This window comes from Octodon degus, unplaced genomic scaffold (assembly GCF_000260255.1).
Source record: "Octodon degus isolate 3935 unplaced genomic scaffold, OctDeg1.0 scaffold00107, whole genome shotgun sequence".
Taxonomy (NCBI): domain Eukaryota; kingdom Metazoa; phylum Chordata; class Mammalia; order Rodentia; family Octodontidae; genus Octodon; species Octodon degus.
This window is the reverse complement of record NW_004524683.1, coordinates 5657543-5672925: the sequence shown is the minus strand read 5'-3', so window position 1 is coordinate 5672925 and position 15383 is coordinate 5657543. Positions and strand designations below refer to the sequence as shown.

General features: G+C 48.7%; 1 protein-coding gene and 1 pseudogene across 3 annotated transcripts in view; one reads left to right on the top strand and one right to left on the bottom strand.

Moving 5' to 3' along the window:
* Positions 1 to 11878, top strand: part of Slc5a9 (solute carrier family 5 member 9) — a 30204-nt gene extending 18326 nt beyond the window's left edge. For all 3 annotated transcript variants that reach the window (XM_023724278.1, XM_004639152.3, XM_023724279.1), the window contains 4 exons: positions 457 to 625; positions 4584 to 4799; positions 7330 to 7504; positions 10603 to 11878. In XM_023724278.1, coding sequence (XP_023580046.1) covers positions 457 to 625; positions 4584 to 4799; positions 7330 to 7504; positions 10603 to 10817 — 775 coding nt within the window. In that variant the 3' untranslated portion in view covers positions 10818 to 11878. The remainder of the gene's footprint in view (positions 1 to 456; positions 626 to 4583; positions 4800 to 7329; positions 7505 to 10602) is intronic.
* Positions 11879 to 13796: 1918 nt separating this feature from the next.
* Positions 13797 to 14336, bottom strand: LOC101582623 (annotated as a pseudogene).
* Positions 14337 to 15383: the final 1047 nt, after the last annotated feature.

Below are 15383 nucleotides of genomic sequence, written 5' to 3'. Positions count from 1 at the left end.
TAAGGATCAGTTTATGTGGAGTCGGAAAGGGAAAATGGCACCTTGAGCTCAGTTCCAGTGTGAGGGAGGAAAGGTCCGAGTTGAAGGAGCCCGGAGAAGGGAGAAGTGCGCGGGGCTGGAACCACCAGGCAGCTGTGCCCTGCATGCAGCCTAGAGGCTGGGGAGGAAGCATCGCAAGCAGAGGCCCGAGGCCTTTTCCTACTCTGGGCGGGGTGAGGCGGGGGATTATTTCTTCAACTGCGGGCAGGTGACGTCATGATTGCCAAGGAGTCCAGGGTGCAAATATCAAGTCTAGAATTCCGAATTTCTCAGATTCTCAAATTCTGATTTCTGGTACATTGACAGTCTGAACATCTGTATTTGAGATTAGGAGCTTCTCACCTGTGACTCAGAGGCCCCTCTTCTCCCTTCCTCGTGCCTGTGCAGCGCCTTCACGACCCCTGTGCTCTCCCGCAGAGTGTTCGTGGTGTTCCTGGTGGGCGTCAGCATTCTCTGGATCCCCATCATCCAGAGCTCCAGCAGTGGGCAGCTCTTCGACTACATCCAGTCTGTCACTAGCTACCTGGCGCCGCCCATCACTGCCCTCTTCCTGCTGGCCATCTTCTGCAGGAGGATCACGGAGCCTGTGAGTGTCGCCTTCCCGTCTCTTATTCCCAGCAGAGCCTCTGGAGTCCGACTGTCAATCACCTGGTCTCTGAGCCATGAGGGAAAATGCATAGCCAGTGCTGGGAGTCCCTCCTCCTGACCCTAGGGTGGGTCTGCATTCCTTCATTCACACAGAAAACGTCAAAGAGTTGGATTATGGCAGCACTAGGATGTAGTGGCCCACAACGTTCACATAGGTCTGCTGTTGCTGGGCTTCAGAAAATGGGATGATAGAGTAACCAATAATAGTAGAGCACAGGGCTACTGGGAGATTGAAATACACACATTCTAACTTAAGGGCTTCCTAGGGTGAGGTTGGGGAGGGCTTCCTGGAGGAAGTGACATCTGAGCTGAGACCTGAAGGGTCAGTGGGAGGAGAAGAGTGTTCCAGACAGGAGGAGCAGTCTTGGGAGAGTGCAAGGCAGACGGGAGGTCATTAGGTTTTTTATGGGCAGCAGCAGCGTGGCAGAGAAGCAGAAATAAAGGGAGGGATCCTTTATTAATTCTAAAGACACAGAGAGGGTCAAGGGCAAGGAGACGGGGAGACTTGAGACAGGGAGACTGAGACTTTCTGGACTTTCCTTAGGAGTGGTATTTGAGGAGCAGTTTCAATGACACACAAGAAGCTGATTGGAGGCTCCTTTGTGTGGGCAGGAAAGGTAAAAGGAATTTGCATCCAGGGCTGGAGTGGGGAAGAAGGAAGTGTTCCCTGGGAAGATAAGCTGTTGTTTTGCGGATTTAGCTATTTTGAAACTAGATCATAATAATTCAGCAGTTTGTACTCAGGCCAGAACCTATCATTCCCATCTTTTAGTTGTAATGAAAGGGCTATGAATTTCTTAGACTGCTTCCTGCTGAACAGGGGTGTTGTTTTAGGGGTAAGGAGGTTGACAGGATGGGGGTTCATGCTTATATAGAAACTAGTGCTAGGTGTTTCCATCATAAAGAAATTTATCATTAGTGAAGTTTCAAACCCAAGATTGAATAAATCTTGTGTGGCACCTGGAAGTCATCTGGGCAAATGGCCCAGAGTCTGGCAGTGAGCTAGACTAGCAGAAAGAAGGCAGTCAGACACCAGATGGAAAATCAACACATTAGTTACCCTAGAGTTTTTGAACCCTTAGTTAGGTGGACATGTGTAGGGGATTGGAGTTGTGAAGACCATTCAAGGGACAAGGGCTCAGGATCAGGAAGAGCAGAGTTGTCAGGTGGAGTTGAATTGTCTGGGCATCACTTGGCCTGAGTGATGTGGAACCAGGAGAGCAGGCTGGTGACTTTTACTGCTGTTGCTATTGAGAGGACGACCAGGTGGGGGCCTGTCCACGTAGAATCTCATCCAGTAGGCTTAAGATATATTAAATCTCCAGGAAATATAGATGGTGCAATTGAGTGGTATCTATAGGTTGTGGGAGGCAGACATCCATATGTTGTCACTGCAGGTATTAGACGAAGAACAGAACAGAAATGTAATCAGTGATGGGAGGAAGCTTATCAGGAGCAGGAAGTTATGAAGCAGAAAAGGTCTTCCATACGTGAGCTCTAGTGGACTTATGAAGTCCATCAGACTTCCATGGGGGTCATAGGGAGTGCCCTAAGTCTAGTTAGAGCTGAAGGAGGGAGCTGAGGCCAAATCAGGTGCAGCTCCAGGGTAAGTCTGGTGAGTTGGGTCTTTAAAAGCCAATTTGCCTCTATTCCCTGTTGGTGTTTAGGGACTATTGGATGTTGGGCAACACAGAGAAAGGCTGAGGGATCCCTGAAGCAAACTAGCCCAGGGGTACTCTGGGTAGCATGAGTAGGACTAGAAGTGTCCCCAGAGTATATGGTTGACAAGAGAAAAGAGAAGAAGGAGGGAGGAGCTGGCAACACTTTGAGGTTAGGTATGTGGAGTGAGTGCTGTGTGGAGAGACATGGAAGAGAAGAAGCGCTTTTGGAAGCGATTTTCCATGAGAGGTGTAGGGCAGGTTGGGATCACAAGTAAAATATGGGTGAAAAACAGTGTCTGGAGTGAGCAGGGAATGGACCTTGTCTGAAGGGGTTGTGCAGGTTGACCACCAACACCCACTATGAAGACTGTAGATCTAATACAGTGACCTGAAAACTTAGGAATAATATTACATGTGGCTCCCATATCAACAAGAAAAGAGTGTCCTATCTGAGATAACTAGCAAGACAGGGCAGTCACATTTCTGGTGAACTTCAAGCTTATAGATGGGACCAGGTCTCAGCAGTGGCTGAAGGTTGGGGCAGGCTTGTGCCCAGTGTCCTTCCTTGCCCCACTTGAAACATGGTCCAGGAGGAAATCAAATGACAGCTTTGTTTAGGCTCACCTTCATCTTGTCAAGGTCATGCTTTGATGGGAGTACCGAGTGGCATAGCCAAAAGTTGGCATTTGTGTATAGTTAATTTTTGTCTCTATTATTAAAGACATGAGAAACCAAATTAGGTAAGTCTCTCTATATGGTTCGAGGACTGAGATCTCTTTTTAGCTTGGCATAAATGTCAGGAGCAGATTGGAATATAAAATAGGAATTAATAACAATTATTTCTTCAGGAGAATCTGGATCTACATTAGTATACTTAGTTCAGAACAATGCACTTAATTATTGAAATTTTATGTGAATATTGAGCACCTTAAAATATAAAGTATAACCAGAAAAGTGTTGTTTCTTACCAACCATGGATGTTCTAGAATTTAAATCACTGCGGAATGTTAACACATAAGTTACTTATTTTACAGATATCATTTGACATTAATAATCATACATAGTACAGCATAACAATCATGATGAAATCTCCATTTTATGTAGAAAATTATCATTTGACTGATGACCTGATGGCTTAAAAAATATGTGGAGCATAAGAGAAAGGCTTATGTTCAAATCAGAAAGAAAATTTACATTGTAGAATACTGTACATAAGCTGTTGTTTTGAGGATTCAGCTGCGTTGGATCAGTGCCATGGTATTTTATCAGTCTGTATCTGGGCTAGAATCTATCAGAGGTCTCTAACACTATAGTGTCCTATATGCAAGACAAGTAAGGAAAACTTCGATGATGAAGTGTGAACCCACAGGGTTGCCCACACACTCACCATTCCTGTAACTGCACTGAAACTGACAGAAGGCTGGGAGGAAGGGGGAACACCAGAGATTTTCTTATTCCCAGGAGACAGTAGGGAATACAGTCTCAGTCTGCGGGCTGTGCCTTGCAACACTGAAGTACACTGTGGACTGATGTGAAAGTTCACAAAACCCATGCGAGAGCTCAAGGTCATCCATCACAAAGGAGATGTTAGAGATCCCTCCCCCTGTAGCCTGAGCTTGAGAGGCATCTACCGTTCACAGAACCTCATCTTGCTGATAGCGGAACCCTGTTGCTCCTGAGTGTTTCTGCTGATTTTGGAGTTCTGAAATAAGAATCAATGTCTCATTTTCAAAATGCATGCATGCTAGGAGCAGGTACAGGCTAGGGATAAATGAAACTATAATAAATGTGAGGTACCATAAATTTTCTTTTGAAAAAGGGAATCGCCATTCTGATTTATCATAACAAAGGATTTTGAAGGAGATTCTGGTGTTCTTATTACAAAAACAGCCCATTCTATGACTATGGAACATCTACTACTTAGTTTTCCTCACTCTTTTCTTTGTACATAAAAAAATTCTGACTCAGCAAGGCAAAACGATTGGTTCAGAGTCATTGAGAATGGAGCCAGATTCAAATCCCCGGCTGCCTCTAAGCTGATAGCCTTTCCAGTGCTCCGCTTTGCCAACTTTTTAAAATTAAGACAACGCCTCAGCATTAATAAGAAACTCCCAGAAAGACTTTCTCAACACTGCCATATATTAGTGGAGAATGATTTTGGGGAGAGCAGCTTTAGGCTTTCTGGTGTCCCCTCCCTCTGATCTCACCCCTGCCACTGTCACCCTCTCTCCATAGGGAGCCTTTTGGGGCCTCATGTTTGGCCTAGGAGTGGGCCTTCTACGAATGATCCTGGAGTTTTCATACCCAGCCCCAGCTTGTGGAGAGGTGGACCGAAGACCAGCTGTGCTGAAGGACTTCCACTATCTGTACTTTGCCCTCCTCCTGTGTGGGCTCACTGCCATCGTCATTGTCACCGTTAGCCTCTGTACAACACCCATCCCTGAGGAGAAGGCAAGTGGTGTTCTTGTGAGTGCCTACCACTCAGCTTGCTCAGGGCCTACAAATCTACCCTGGCTTTTATTCCAATGGATGTTGGTATCTCCTGATGCCATGCAGACACCCTCAAGAGCTAAGCTCTTTGAGATATAAATTTCCAAGTGAAAAGAAACTCAATTTAAAAATTACTCAGTGAGTACATGAGGCATGCCAGGCACTATGCAAGGCTTACAAAGATGAATGGTCTCTTGCCAGCAACTGCCCTTGTGGGGGGAAACAGACACCAGCCCCCAATATTACTAAACAAATGAAAGGTTCAGGGAGCTCAGGATCTAGGGGAGGGCCAAGCCTAGAAGAGAGGTAGTCTTCACCTGAGGTCCATGGAAGAGAACAGTACAGATTGTTTTAATGGTCAAGAAGCAGGTACAATACAGAAGAAACAGAGAGTGCTAGATCAGGTCAGCCTTCCCTGTCTCAAGCTGACTGATATACCCATCTCTGAATGCTGAAGCCCAGTCTTGGGGAGTTTCCTTCTTTGCAGAGTCTGACTAGTTTTCTAAGGTGCCATACCTGAGGAGCACAGCCTGTGGCTTATGCAACAGAAATTCAAAGACCCTCAATTCTGGAAGCTGAAAGTCTCGTTTAAAGTGTCAGCAGGCCTGGTTTGCCCAGGAGCCCCCTTGTGTCTTCACAGGGTCTTTGATCTGTCTGCAACCTAAGCTGATTTTTAAGGACACCAGTGATGACAGATTAGTGCCCACCCATATCTGCCTATTTTACCTTAGTTACATTTATAAGGATTCTGTCTCCACCTGCAGTTGTGTCCTTGGGCCCAGGGGCTAAGACTTCAATATGTGGATTTCCAGGCCTCAAAGTTTGCAAACTCCCAGAAGTGCAGCCTTCAGAGCTGATCTCCTGGGGCTGAGTCCTCGGGGACTCCACAGTCTGCCTCCTCACGCCTCACATGGAGGCTTTTCCTGGATCCTGTCCTCTTGTTGCTTCTGCCTCCCCTTCTCCCATCCACTGTCACCCTTTATGAAGAGCAGCTTCCACTCCCAGCCTCCATTTCCCACTGCTGGTCTACCTCACAACCCACTGTGTTCTGGCTGTTGTCCCCAGCAGGCCACTGAAATTGCCCTCATTGAGATCACTCATAACTTTGGTTCGGTAAAATATCAGTGATCACTTCCCTGCCTCTATCCCCTTGACTACCTTGTGAACCTGGGAGCCCTCTCTTCTAGTCACTTCTATGGTACCTTTTCTTCCTGTTTGCTTTTTCCTATTCTTCTAATCACTCTTCTGACTGCACAGCCTTTTCTTTCTGCTCCCTTAGTATTATTTTTCCTGAGGAGCCCACATCTGACCTATAACCCTTGTCACCCTCCAATGTCCTGAGGCTATAAATTCAACCACTTTCTGTCTAAAGTGATACTCAGTTCCCCATATCCAGCCCAAATCCCTCTCCCAAGGTTCAGACCCCAGATCTGTCTGTCTCACAGTGATATAAAGAGTCAAGGTCCATGTGACAGTAATGGCACACAGTATGAGAAGAAATTAAGGTTTATTGAGAAATGTGCACAAGCAAAGAAGCTGTCCACCCCTTTGGATACTGAGTCACCAGTTGGAAGCTGGGACAGGGCAGGGGATGCTTGGCCCCACCTAATGCGAAGACCTGGCCAGGGGAAGAGCACCATTCCCAGCCTTCAGGGAAGGGAGATGCTCCACAGTCCAAGAACTCGTGACTGACTCTAGTGCCACTGCTATCATCCAGACAACTTGTGTACTTCATCTGCAGGGCCACCAAAAAGGGGGGAAAGGGCAACCTGGGGACACAGATGGCCTCTCCCCACTGCTGTCTCCACCTGAACGTGCTACATCCCCTTCAAGCTCACTGTCACCTTGGATTTACGTGTGCACATGTGCTCCCTTTCTCTCCTCTTAGCCTTTGGGTGAGCATCAGAACCCACTTCTGCTGGGTGTCCTCTGTCCACTACCCTCTGGCCATCCATGGCTGGGAGCCAAGGGCAACAGCCCTGCTCCTCCAGCTCATTCATGCAGTCACCACCCATCCTATATAGGTTACCTCCTGGGACCCCTTACGATTGCTCCCGCCACCCATGTCCTCACTCAAGAATTCTTGCTTCACTTTTACCACAGTGTCCAGCTTAGGTCACCTGTTATTTGCCTTGAGACATCCTCAAAAATCCCAGAATTTCCACTTCCTTCTATTTTTCTGAAGTCTGCAGTGTCAACTCCCTGCCTGTCCTGCAAAGCCTACTAGGTCGGGTTCCTGACTTCCTGTCCTGCCTTGTTCTTCTCTGTCCATGAGCTTCAGAAGGCAAGACCAAGGTCTGTATTCAGCCAGTGGAGGGCTTCTATTTGAAGAAAGGGGCAACCAGGGCTAACATGTGGCTCCCTCCCCTGCCCCACCTTGTTCTTCCTTCCCTTCACTATGGCTCCCAAGCCTCATGTGCATGCGACCTTTTTCTACAGCAGGACTTGCTCCAATTGCAGCAGTTCCAGATGGTCCTTTCTCTCCCTCTAGCTCACTCGCCTGACCTGGTGGACACGGAAGTGCTCTGCCTGTCAGCTGGAGGAGGCCTGGGAGAGCCAGAGTGAGAAGGAGAGTGGGCCGGGGAGGTCTGAGAGGCCAGCCTGGGAGAGCCCCTCAGGACAGGTCACCACTGGGAACTGCAGCCAGGGCTCAGAGCAGCCCAGAGGTAAGCCAAGGGCCAGAGAGGGGCAGTAGGGGTGGTCACCATGTCCTGGGTCCCTCACAGCCCCATGTGGGACTCATTGGAGAGTCTCTTAGACAGCCCCCAAAATATCATCTTTCCTCCTTTCTGATATAACTATTGAAATGTCTGCAAACTAAGAGAGCTGAATGTGGTAGATGGGAACCAAAACATTGGCTTCATTGCTGATAAAATGCAAGTGGGAAGACTCAGCGCATATCAGCTCACATTAGACAGAGGTGCCCATCCAGCCATCAGCAGCTCTGATGGAGGACATGGCTGGTGGGTACGGCCAGGGCTCAGGCAAGCAGTGTGTGCCTGAGGCGCTCCTTTCACAGGGCAGAAAACGTCAGCGTGGCACAGAAGCACCCTCGTGCTCAGCACCACTTATTTCTTTCCTATTGGGCTTCACCCTCCTGCCTGCCATCACAGAAGCCTGGCTCTCCCCACGAAAGGAGCATAGCTACATGTCCACACTGCATGCCCACCTTCCGGAGGTCACCCACACAGCCCTCACTTCTCTGTGTGTCTACTTGAAATGCCGGTGGCATCTCCCAGAGGGTCTAAAATGCGTTAGGATAGCACGGTAACTAAACCACTGTACTGTCAGATGTATTTTGGACGTAATGCAGCCATAACCTTCCTGTGGGGAGATTAAATAACATTATTAAGGCATTCTAAAGGTAGAACAGCATCATAGAGATTTTTCAATTATATTCCCAAGGAAAATTTTAAAATCCAAAATTATATACAGTTTGCAAATTAAAGCCCAAAATCAATTTATCCTGTCCTTATAAATTAGAAAGTCAGTGAAATTTAAATTCTAAACTTAATTCCTGCTTCAGTTAGAGGGGATCTCAGTGCCTGGCTGGCATTAGAGCGCTCTTGATAGCTGCTGTCTCCCTTTGCACTGAAGTGTCTGAGCTCTGTCCTGGTCTCTGGACTGCCCTCCTTTCCTTAATTCCACTGGGTTAGATGGAATGAATTATCCAAGCATCATTGCTAGACCCGCACAGTTGGCAACACTGTCAGTCTGTCCTTGATGGCTAGGTTCTGGGACCTGTGCTGTCCCCAAGGACTGAGGAGCCACCACCACTCTTGGGGGCCTTCAGTCTAGAAAGACACCCAGTGCCTGGAGTTAATGACATCCTGAACTCTGAAACCTCAGCAGAGTCTGAGGTTCAGAGCTTCTTGCCCGAGCCCCAACAGGTAAGAGCCAGCGGTCCACTGTAGAAAGCTGTGGTAGCAAGTGTGAGTTCTTGCAAGCTGGTGTGGTCAGAGCACACTTGGGCTAACTTTCAGAAGCGCCATCTTGTCAGTCCACTGCCTAGTTCAGGCATATTTCCCTTGGCAAACTGTAGCTTTTGTCTCTCTGATAAGCTTCCTGGCCCATGTGTGTGCTGGGAGTGTCTCAGGAGTACTTCCCCCATCACTGCAAGGACCAGGGTCTGACTGCCTCGAGAGCTTGTGGTGTGGAAGAAGCAGCCCTTAACCTGCGCTCAGCACAGGCAAAGTAGCTATCAAGAGAGGAAAGCCAAGCACCAACACGTCTCCAAAGGTGAAGAGGAGGAAACAGCCTGTGCTGCCCACCTCAGAAGGCAGAGCTAGACAGACACACACAGATATACTAGACAAGCCCACTCCCTGGCTGGGCCCAGTCCTGGGCAGGGCCATCCCTAGAGGAGCAGAGAAGGCTGACTACTCCCTGTGGGTGCAGACAAGGATGACTGCTGCCCAGCAAGGGAAAGGAGGCACTTAGTCAGTGACAAAGCCCAAAGAGAGAAATCCACACACCCAAGTCCCCTTCTTTCACAGCCACCAGTGCAGAAGGCAGAGGGCAGGGGAGGCTGTCTGCTGTGTGGGAGGTCTCCTCCCGTGGCCCAAGAAAGTGAGCACTGGAAAGTGGGAAGAAGTGTCACCCCCCAGAGACCCGAAGTTTGATGCAGGCCATGGGGTCTAATTTTGAGTTATAAAAATATAAAGGACAGTGACCAGATCTAAAAGAAGCAAAGACATTTTCAGTCTTAGGTTCAGGCTTGTTGAGTTGTTACCTCGTGATGTGCACCCACAGAGGCCACTGTGAGAACCTAGGCCAGAGGCTTGGGGCCGCTTATATAATGAGGGACCCCAGCACAGACCTCACAGGGTGCAGCTCTCCCCTCTGGTGAGCCATTCGGTCCTCTGCAGCGAGGAGGAAGTTCAGCGTGAGGGTGCCCAGGCTTCCTGCATCTTGAGAGGATGAGGCTGCACTGCGCACACCAAGGGCCCAGTCCCACAGTCATACAGGTGAAGCACCTGCTCCTGGGCGATTCTTTCCTTCTCCCTGGAAGAGGCTTTCTGCGAACTTTATTCTTAATACACTGTTTAACTTTAAAAGCCTCAAAAAGACTTACTGCCTTTACTACTTCTTTTAGACTTAGTTTTATGAAAGGCACTGCATTTTACCTCCCTGTGGGCGCTTGCCGCACACCGGGGAGCCTGCGGCCTCCCTCGCCCTCTGTGACTCTGCCCTCTCCAGCGCCTCCCTCTCTGCTCATACACTGGTGAAGGGATGTCAAATCTCCCTTCACATTTGGTGCTCAGAAACAGTCTGAGAGGAAGGGGTCACATGTCACTGAAGAAAAAGCACCTGTTGGCCAGAGGACTGGTGAGATCTGCAGGTGGGCTCAGTCAGCTGAGGGTGGCGCTGGCCCTGGAGCCAAGGTCCTGGCTTCCAGAGCAGCGCCCAGCCCCAGGGCAGGGCAACGATCCATCTGGTTCTGAGGTGCCCTCCTCCTTTCCGAGGGAGATCATGCTCCTTCCCTCTGTTCTCATTTTGGATGTGGGCTCTGAATTGAGATCACATTATCCTCTCTGCTTGACACCCCACCCCACCCCATGCCACAAGGATGTGCTCCTACGTGGTGACTGGTCAGATGCTGAGGCCAGTGCCAGAGCTCAGCTGGACCTCAGGTTTTTGCAGAGGGCCCCTCCCACCTCTCCTCAGTTTCTCACCATCTCCCTCCCTGTCTCTCACTCCTTCCCCTTCCTCACCCTTTCCTCACCTCTCTCTTCCTGCTCCTTGCATGCTTCTGGCTCTGTAGCCCCATCCTCCTGCAGATCTTGGGGAGAGCTGCTCTGGGGATGGCTCTGTGGGCTCTCTGCAGCCCCAGGACCTGACCTGAGCCAAGCTGAGAAGGCTGCTCTGCAGGAGAAGCTGACCAGCCTCGAGGAGGAGCCGTTTTGGAGAAGAGTCTGCAACATCAACGCCCTCCTCTTACTGACCATCAACATCTTCCTCTGGGGCTATTTTGCATGACTGAACTGGTCTGATTTCTGCCAAGATGAGCTAAACACAGCCCAAGCCCGGCCGCATGCAGAGACAGGCTCTCTTGCTACCCTTCTCCAAACTGGAGCCCAAAGAAGCTGAGCAAGGAAGAGGTCCTGAGATCATTTAACCTGACACACTCCGTGAGTGAGCATTCAAGGCCCAGAGACAGCACTGGGGCTGCCCAAGGCCAAAGACCAGCGTCATCCTGTGTCTCCCAACCCCAGCTCCTGTTCCATCATCCTGCCTTACATTCCTACCTCAAGGATGGCTTCCACCTCTTCTTGAGTTTACTCAGGAATCTTTACTATATATATGTCTTGAGGTTAGAAAAATGATAAAGAAAAGGAAAAATTTGCAAAACTCAAAGTATATCTTTTTCCTCCATATCTTTCCTCCTCTTTCCTCACACTAGCTACCCAGACTCCCTGTCTCTAATTTCCAGCCCCCAGTAATCTTTCTGAAACATGAATCTACCAAGGACAGCCTTACAGTTCCATTGGTGGCTCTACAGTCAGGGCTGCCTCGTCAACCAGAGTGAGGGGCTGAGGGAGGAGTTAAAGTATGATGGCAGATGCTATTTAGGCCAGTGAGCTTTTGGACAGTGAGCTTTTGGACTCGTGCACACTATTCAAGTCTTTCCTCCTCCTACCTGCAAAAACCAAGTCTCCATGGCCTTGGGGAACTTAAGAGTGCAGTTGGAGAGCCATGGCTTGTTGAAAGCAAGAGGAATCAAAGCCTTAAGAGTCAGCCCTACAGGGACAGCGGGGCAGCTTCAGAGCTACAGCAAGGGACTCTTCGCCTCTTTCTGCCTTCCAAGCCTCTGCCACCCTGGAATACAATGTAGCTCATTTGAGTATATCTTGCCAGGAAGCCTTCCAATGTCCCCAACTGGGTCAGGGTACCACCGCTGCTCCCACTGCCCCATCGATCAGCTTCTATCAAGGCACTGGTCACACTATCGATCATGTTGTTTCCCCCTCGATGGTATACTGCAAGGGACAGGCACCAACTCCTGTGTCCAACTTGACTCCCCCCCCCCCAAGTAATAAGTACCAATAAATGCTTGTTGAATACACTCTTCTGTGTCCTGGCATACTTTGGGCTGTGGCTAGCAGGGCAGACTTGGAGAATTACCTGCTGAGGAGGAGTTGCTAGAAGGTGGAAGACACCCGAGTGTCAGCTGTCTAGATTGTGACCACCTCCTGGCCCCAGGCAGAACTAGATGATAATGTTTTTTTCCCATTCTCCAGCCCCCTGCCTGGGCTGCCCCTAATCTCCTCTGATCCTCTTTCACGCTACCTCTGGCCATCATTTTACACTGATCTATAATCCTAACTGGATACAAATAAAATTTTATTCCTGAATCGATGAATACCTGCCACTGCTGCTGCCTCCAGACTTTTGTTTCCCTTGGTCATTCAGCCTACGCCTCCTCTTAGTTTTCTGTTTGTCCCTTTTTGCTCCTCATTGACCTTGACAGAGAACTGATCTTTTCCCTCTAAACCACTTGCACAAGTTACTTGTGGACAATGGATGAGATGAAAGTTTGGAAGGGGAAGAATTTTAAAGCACTGAAGCACCATCTAAAGTTGAATGGCGACCTTCCTCCCTTAAGCATCCCATAGCAGATCACTAGGTGCAAGCATTCCTCATGGGCCTCTGACTCAGTCTCCAACCCCAGCCTTGTGTGGAAGCTGGGTCTCCCCACTCCCTGCAGTCACACCCCTTCACTTCCTCTGTCGTTGGCTCTCTGTATTATGCTGAGTTTCCACTGGGCTCCAGACTGATCCATAGGACTCAAGTTTCACAGCCCCCTGTTGAATGCAGTAATACTGTGGGGAAAATGACCAACCCCTGCCTACCCTCCCTGCCTGGTTCATTTCTACTTGCTCCTCACATCTCAGCTCAGAATTTGCAATCCAGGAGAAGCCATACTGTCTCAGTCACCAGCACCACGGTCTCATGTATCCGAGGTAGACGAGTCCCCAATACCCACATGGCCACCTGCCTGCTTCCAATATGTGTGTCAAAGGGCAGACTGCTGGGCTCATGGAACTTTTTCATGTATGTGCATCTCCTCCCTTGGACTGAGAGCTCCCCACTCAATTCCCACTACCTAGAAAGATGCCCAGCTCCTGACAGGCACCAGCAAAATATATCGCATGAATAAATAAGAAAGGACAGAAAAAGGAACTTCTTCATTAGGTGGGAAAATGACAGCATAATCAGGAATGAAAACAATTTAAAATGCCTGGCATGAGGGCCAGCCAGATAGCTCAGTGGACTAAAGCATCTGCTTAGGCAGGCTCAGGGGCCGGGGTTTGATCCCCAATGTGCCTTGCCAGCCCTGCTCCCAGGGTGCTCTTAGATGGTGCCTGAGACTGGGCAGGTTGGTATGTGCCTGTAATCCCAGAGCTTGATAGGCTGAAAACTGGAGGATCACTATGAGTCCAATCTGTAGGGAGATACTATAGATCCTGTACTAAAATAAAAAATAAAATAAAATGAAAAAAAAAGCACAGTAAAATGCCCGGCATGGCTGGCACACGTGGCTGGGGCCACTGATCACTATGGCTTCTTCATGCAAGTGAGAAAATGGCTTCTTTCTTCTGCGGCAGATCTGGCCTCTCACTGTAGGGCTGTAGATGGCGGCCATAGCAGCCCCTGGGCTCCCTGCCAGGCATATGAGTGGCAGCCAGGTGCAGGAGAGATGGCTGCTGCGGTGGCTGTGAGGCAGGCTGGGCTGGCCCATGAAGGAGGTTCCTTCCTAAGCCTGGGCTTCTCGCCTCTTACTGCACAGAGCAGCAGTCTCTGTCTCGCTTTTTTTTTTTTTCCTATTTAATAAAGATCTTTTATTGTCTCATTAAAATATCAGATTGGCTTTACAATCCAGGAGCTTGTTTCTGTGGCTGGATTAACTCTTGGATCTTACTCATCTGGCTGCTGAATTGTTCCATTTTCAGAAACCTAGATACCATCCAAAAATTTTCTGATATCCTTGTTTTTGGCTGTTGTGGCTTGCTGAATCAAAGCAGCGGAATTTGAAACAAGTTCAATGTCATTTCCTTCAAGGATTAGTTCATCTTTCTGGGCTTGAGGTACTGAGTGAGCAACACCTGCCCTCATACGAACTCGGTGAATGTATTTTTCACCCAAGAAATTCCGAATTTCGATGAGAGACCCATTCTCCTGAGTAACGACGTTGATGGGGAAGTGAGCATACACAGACCTCATCTTATAACGGAAGCCCAGCGTGACCCCCTTGATCATGTTCTGTACATGGCTACAGATCGTGCGGACAGTTGCCAACTCCTTTCTGTTTCCCCACCATTTGTCAACTCGGAGCCTCTTCTTTTTCTTCCCAAGAAGACTGAGTTCCACACTGATGTGGTTGAAGTCCCTCCGGAGGGTTCCTCTGGGGCCCTTCACAATAACTGTGCGTCCTTTCAGAGTGATTTCCACATTTTCTGCAATGTCGACTGTCTGATTGCTAAGAATGGTCTTCATTCTTGCAAGAGACGCGACAAAGCGAGCAGCAGTCTCTTGACTGTGCTCTCTGCTACCTGCCTCTCCTTTTCCAGTCCAACCTGTGCATGGTGGCAACAGTGATCTTTCTAAAATACAAGTCTTGCCTTTAAGGTTCTCTACAGATGATGTTTTCTGGCCTGGCTTGAGGCCCTACTGCTTGAATAAAGCCAAGAAATATGTCTAGGGTTTAGGCCTTGGGCCCCCTTTCCATTCCAGTCAAAGACAAGCTGTTCTATGCTGGAGTTAAGGACAGAGGTTTAACACTAAACTTCAGGAATCGTATTCCACCTCTGTCATTTGATAAATACATGGCATTGAGAAAGGTGCTTCTCAGTCCTAGTTTTCTCACCCACAGCATGGAGATGGTAATTGAAGCTATTTCTTAGGGTTGGTCTCAGAATTAAATGAGTCAATTCAAATAAAATATTTAAAACAGTGCCTGGCACATTGCTTTGATAAACACAAGCTATTCTCACTATTGACGGTACAGGTGAGATGAACATGTAGACTACGTGAGAATGTTATTTTAGAGCTAGATACCATACCAGAGCAATGAGCAAGAGCAATTAATTCTATTGGGAGATTCCGGGAAGGAGATACCAGAGAAGCCAGTATTTGAGCTGGCCTTTGCAGTAGGGATGAGAGTTTCCTGGAAGTCATACAAGGCAGAAGGGAGGGATGTGCGAAAATGTCGAGGTATAAAAGTACGTAACAGGGTTCCCACAAAATAAGGATACTGCCTGCTCACTTGCCAATATCAGCCCTGTATATTTAATGTCCCCTCTACACTATGTTTTAGTTTCTTTCCTCTAAGGCAGAGCTGTGAAGTGGGCTGACCAGGGCCATGGAAGAATGAGCATTCAACCACTGGAGCACAGCTGTAGTCTGCACCCTGCCCACAAACCCCAGGTGTCCTCAGCCTGTGTGCGGTGACTGTCTCTTGGAAGTCTTTGCAACTCCACTGAGAGAAGTTCTGGGAGCTGATGTGTCTTGGTGCATCCCTCAGCCAACGTGAACAAAGGTTGG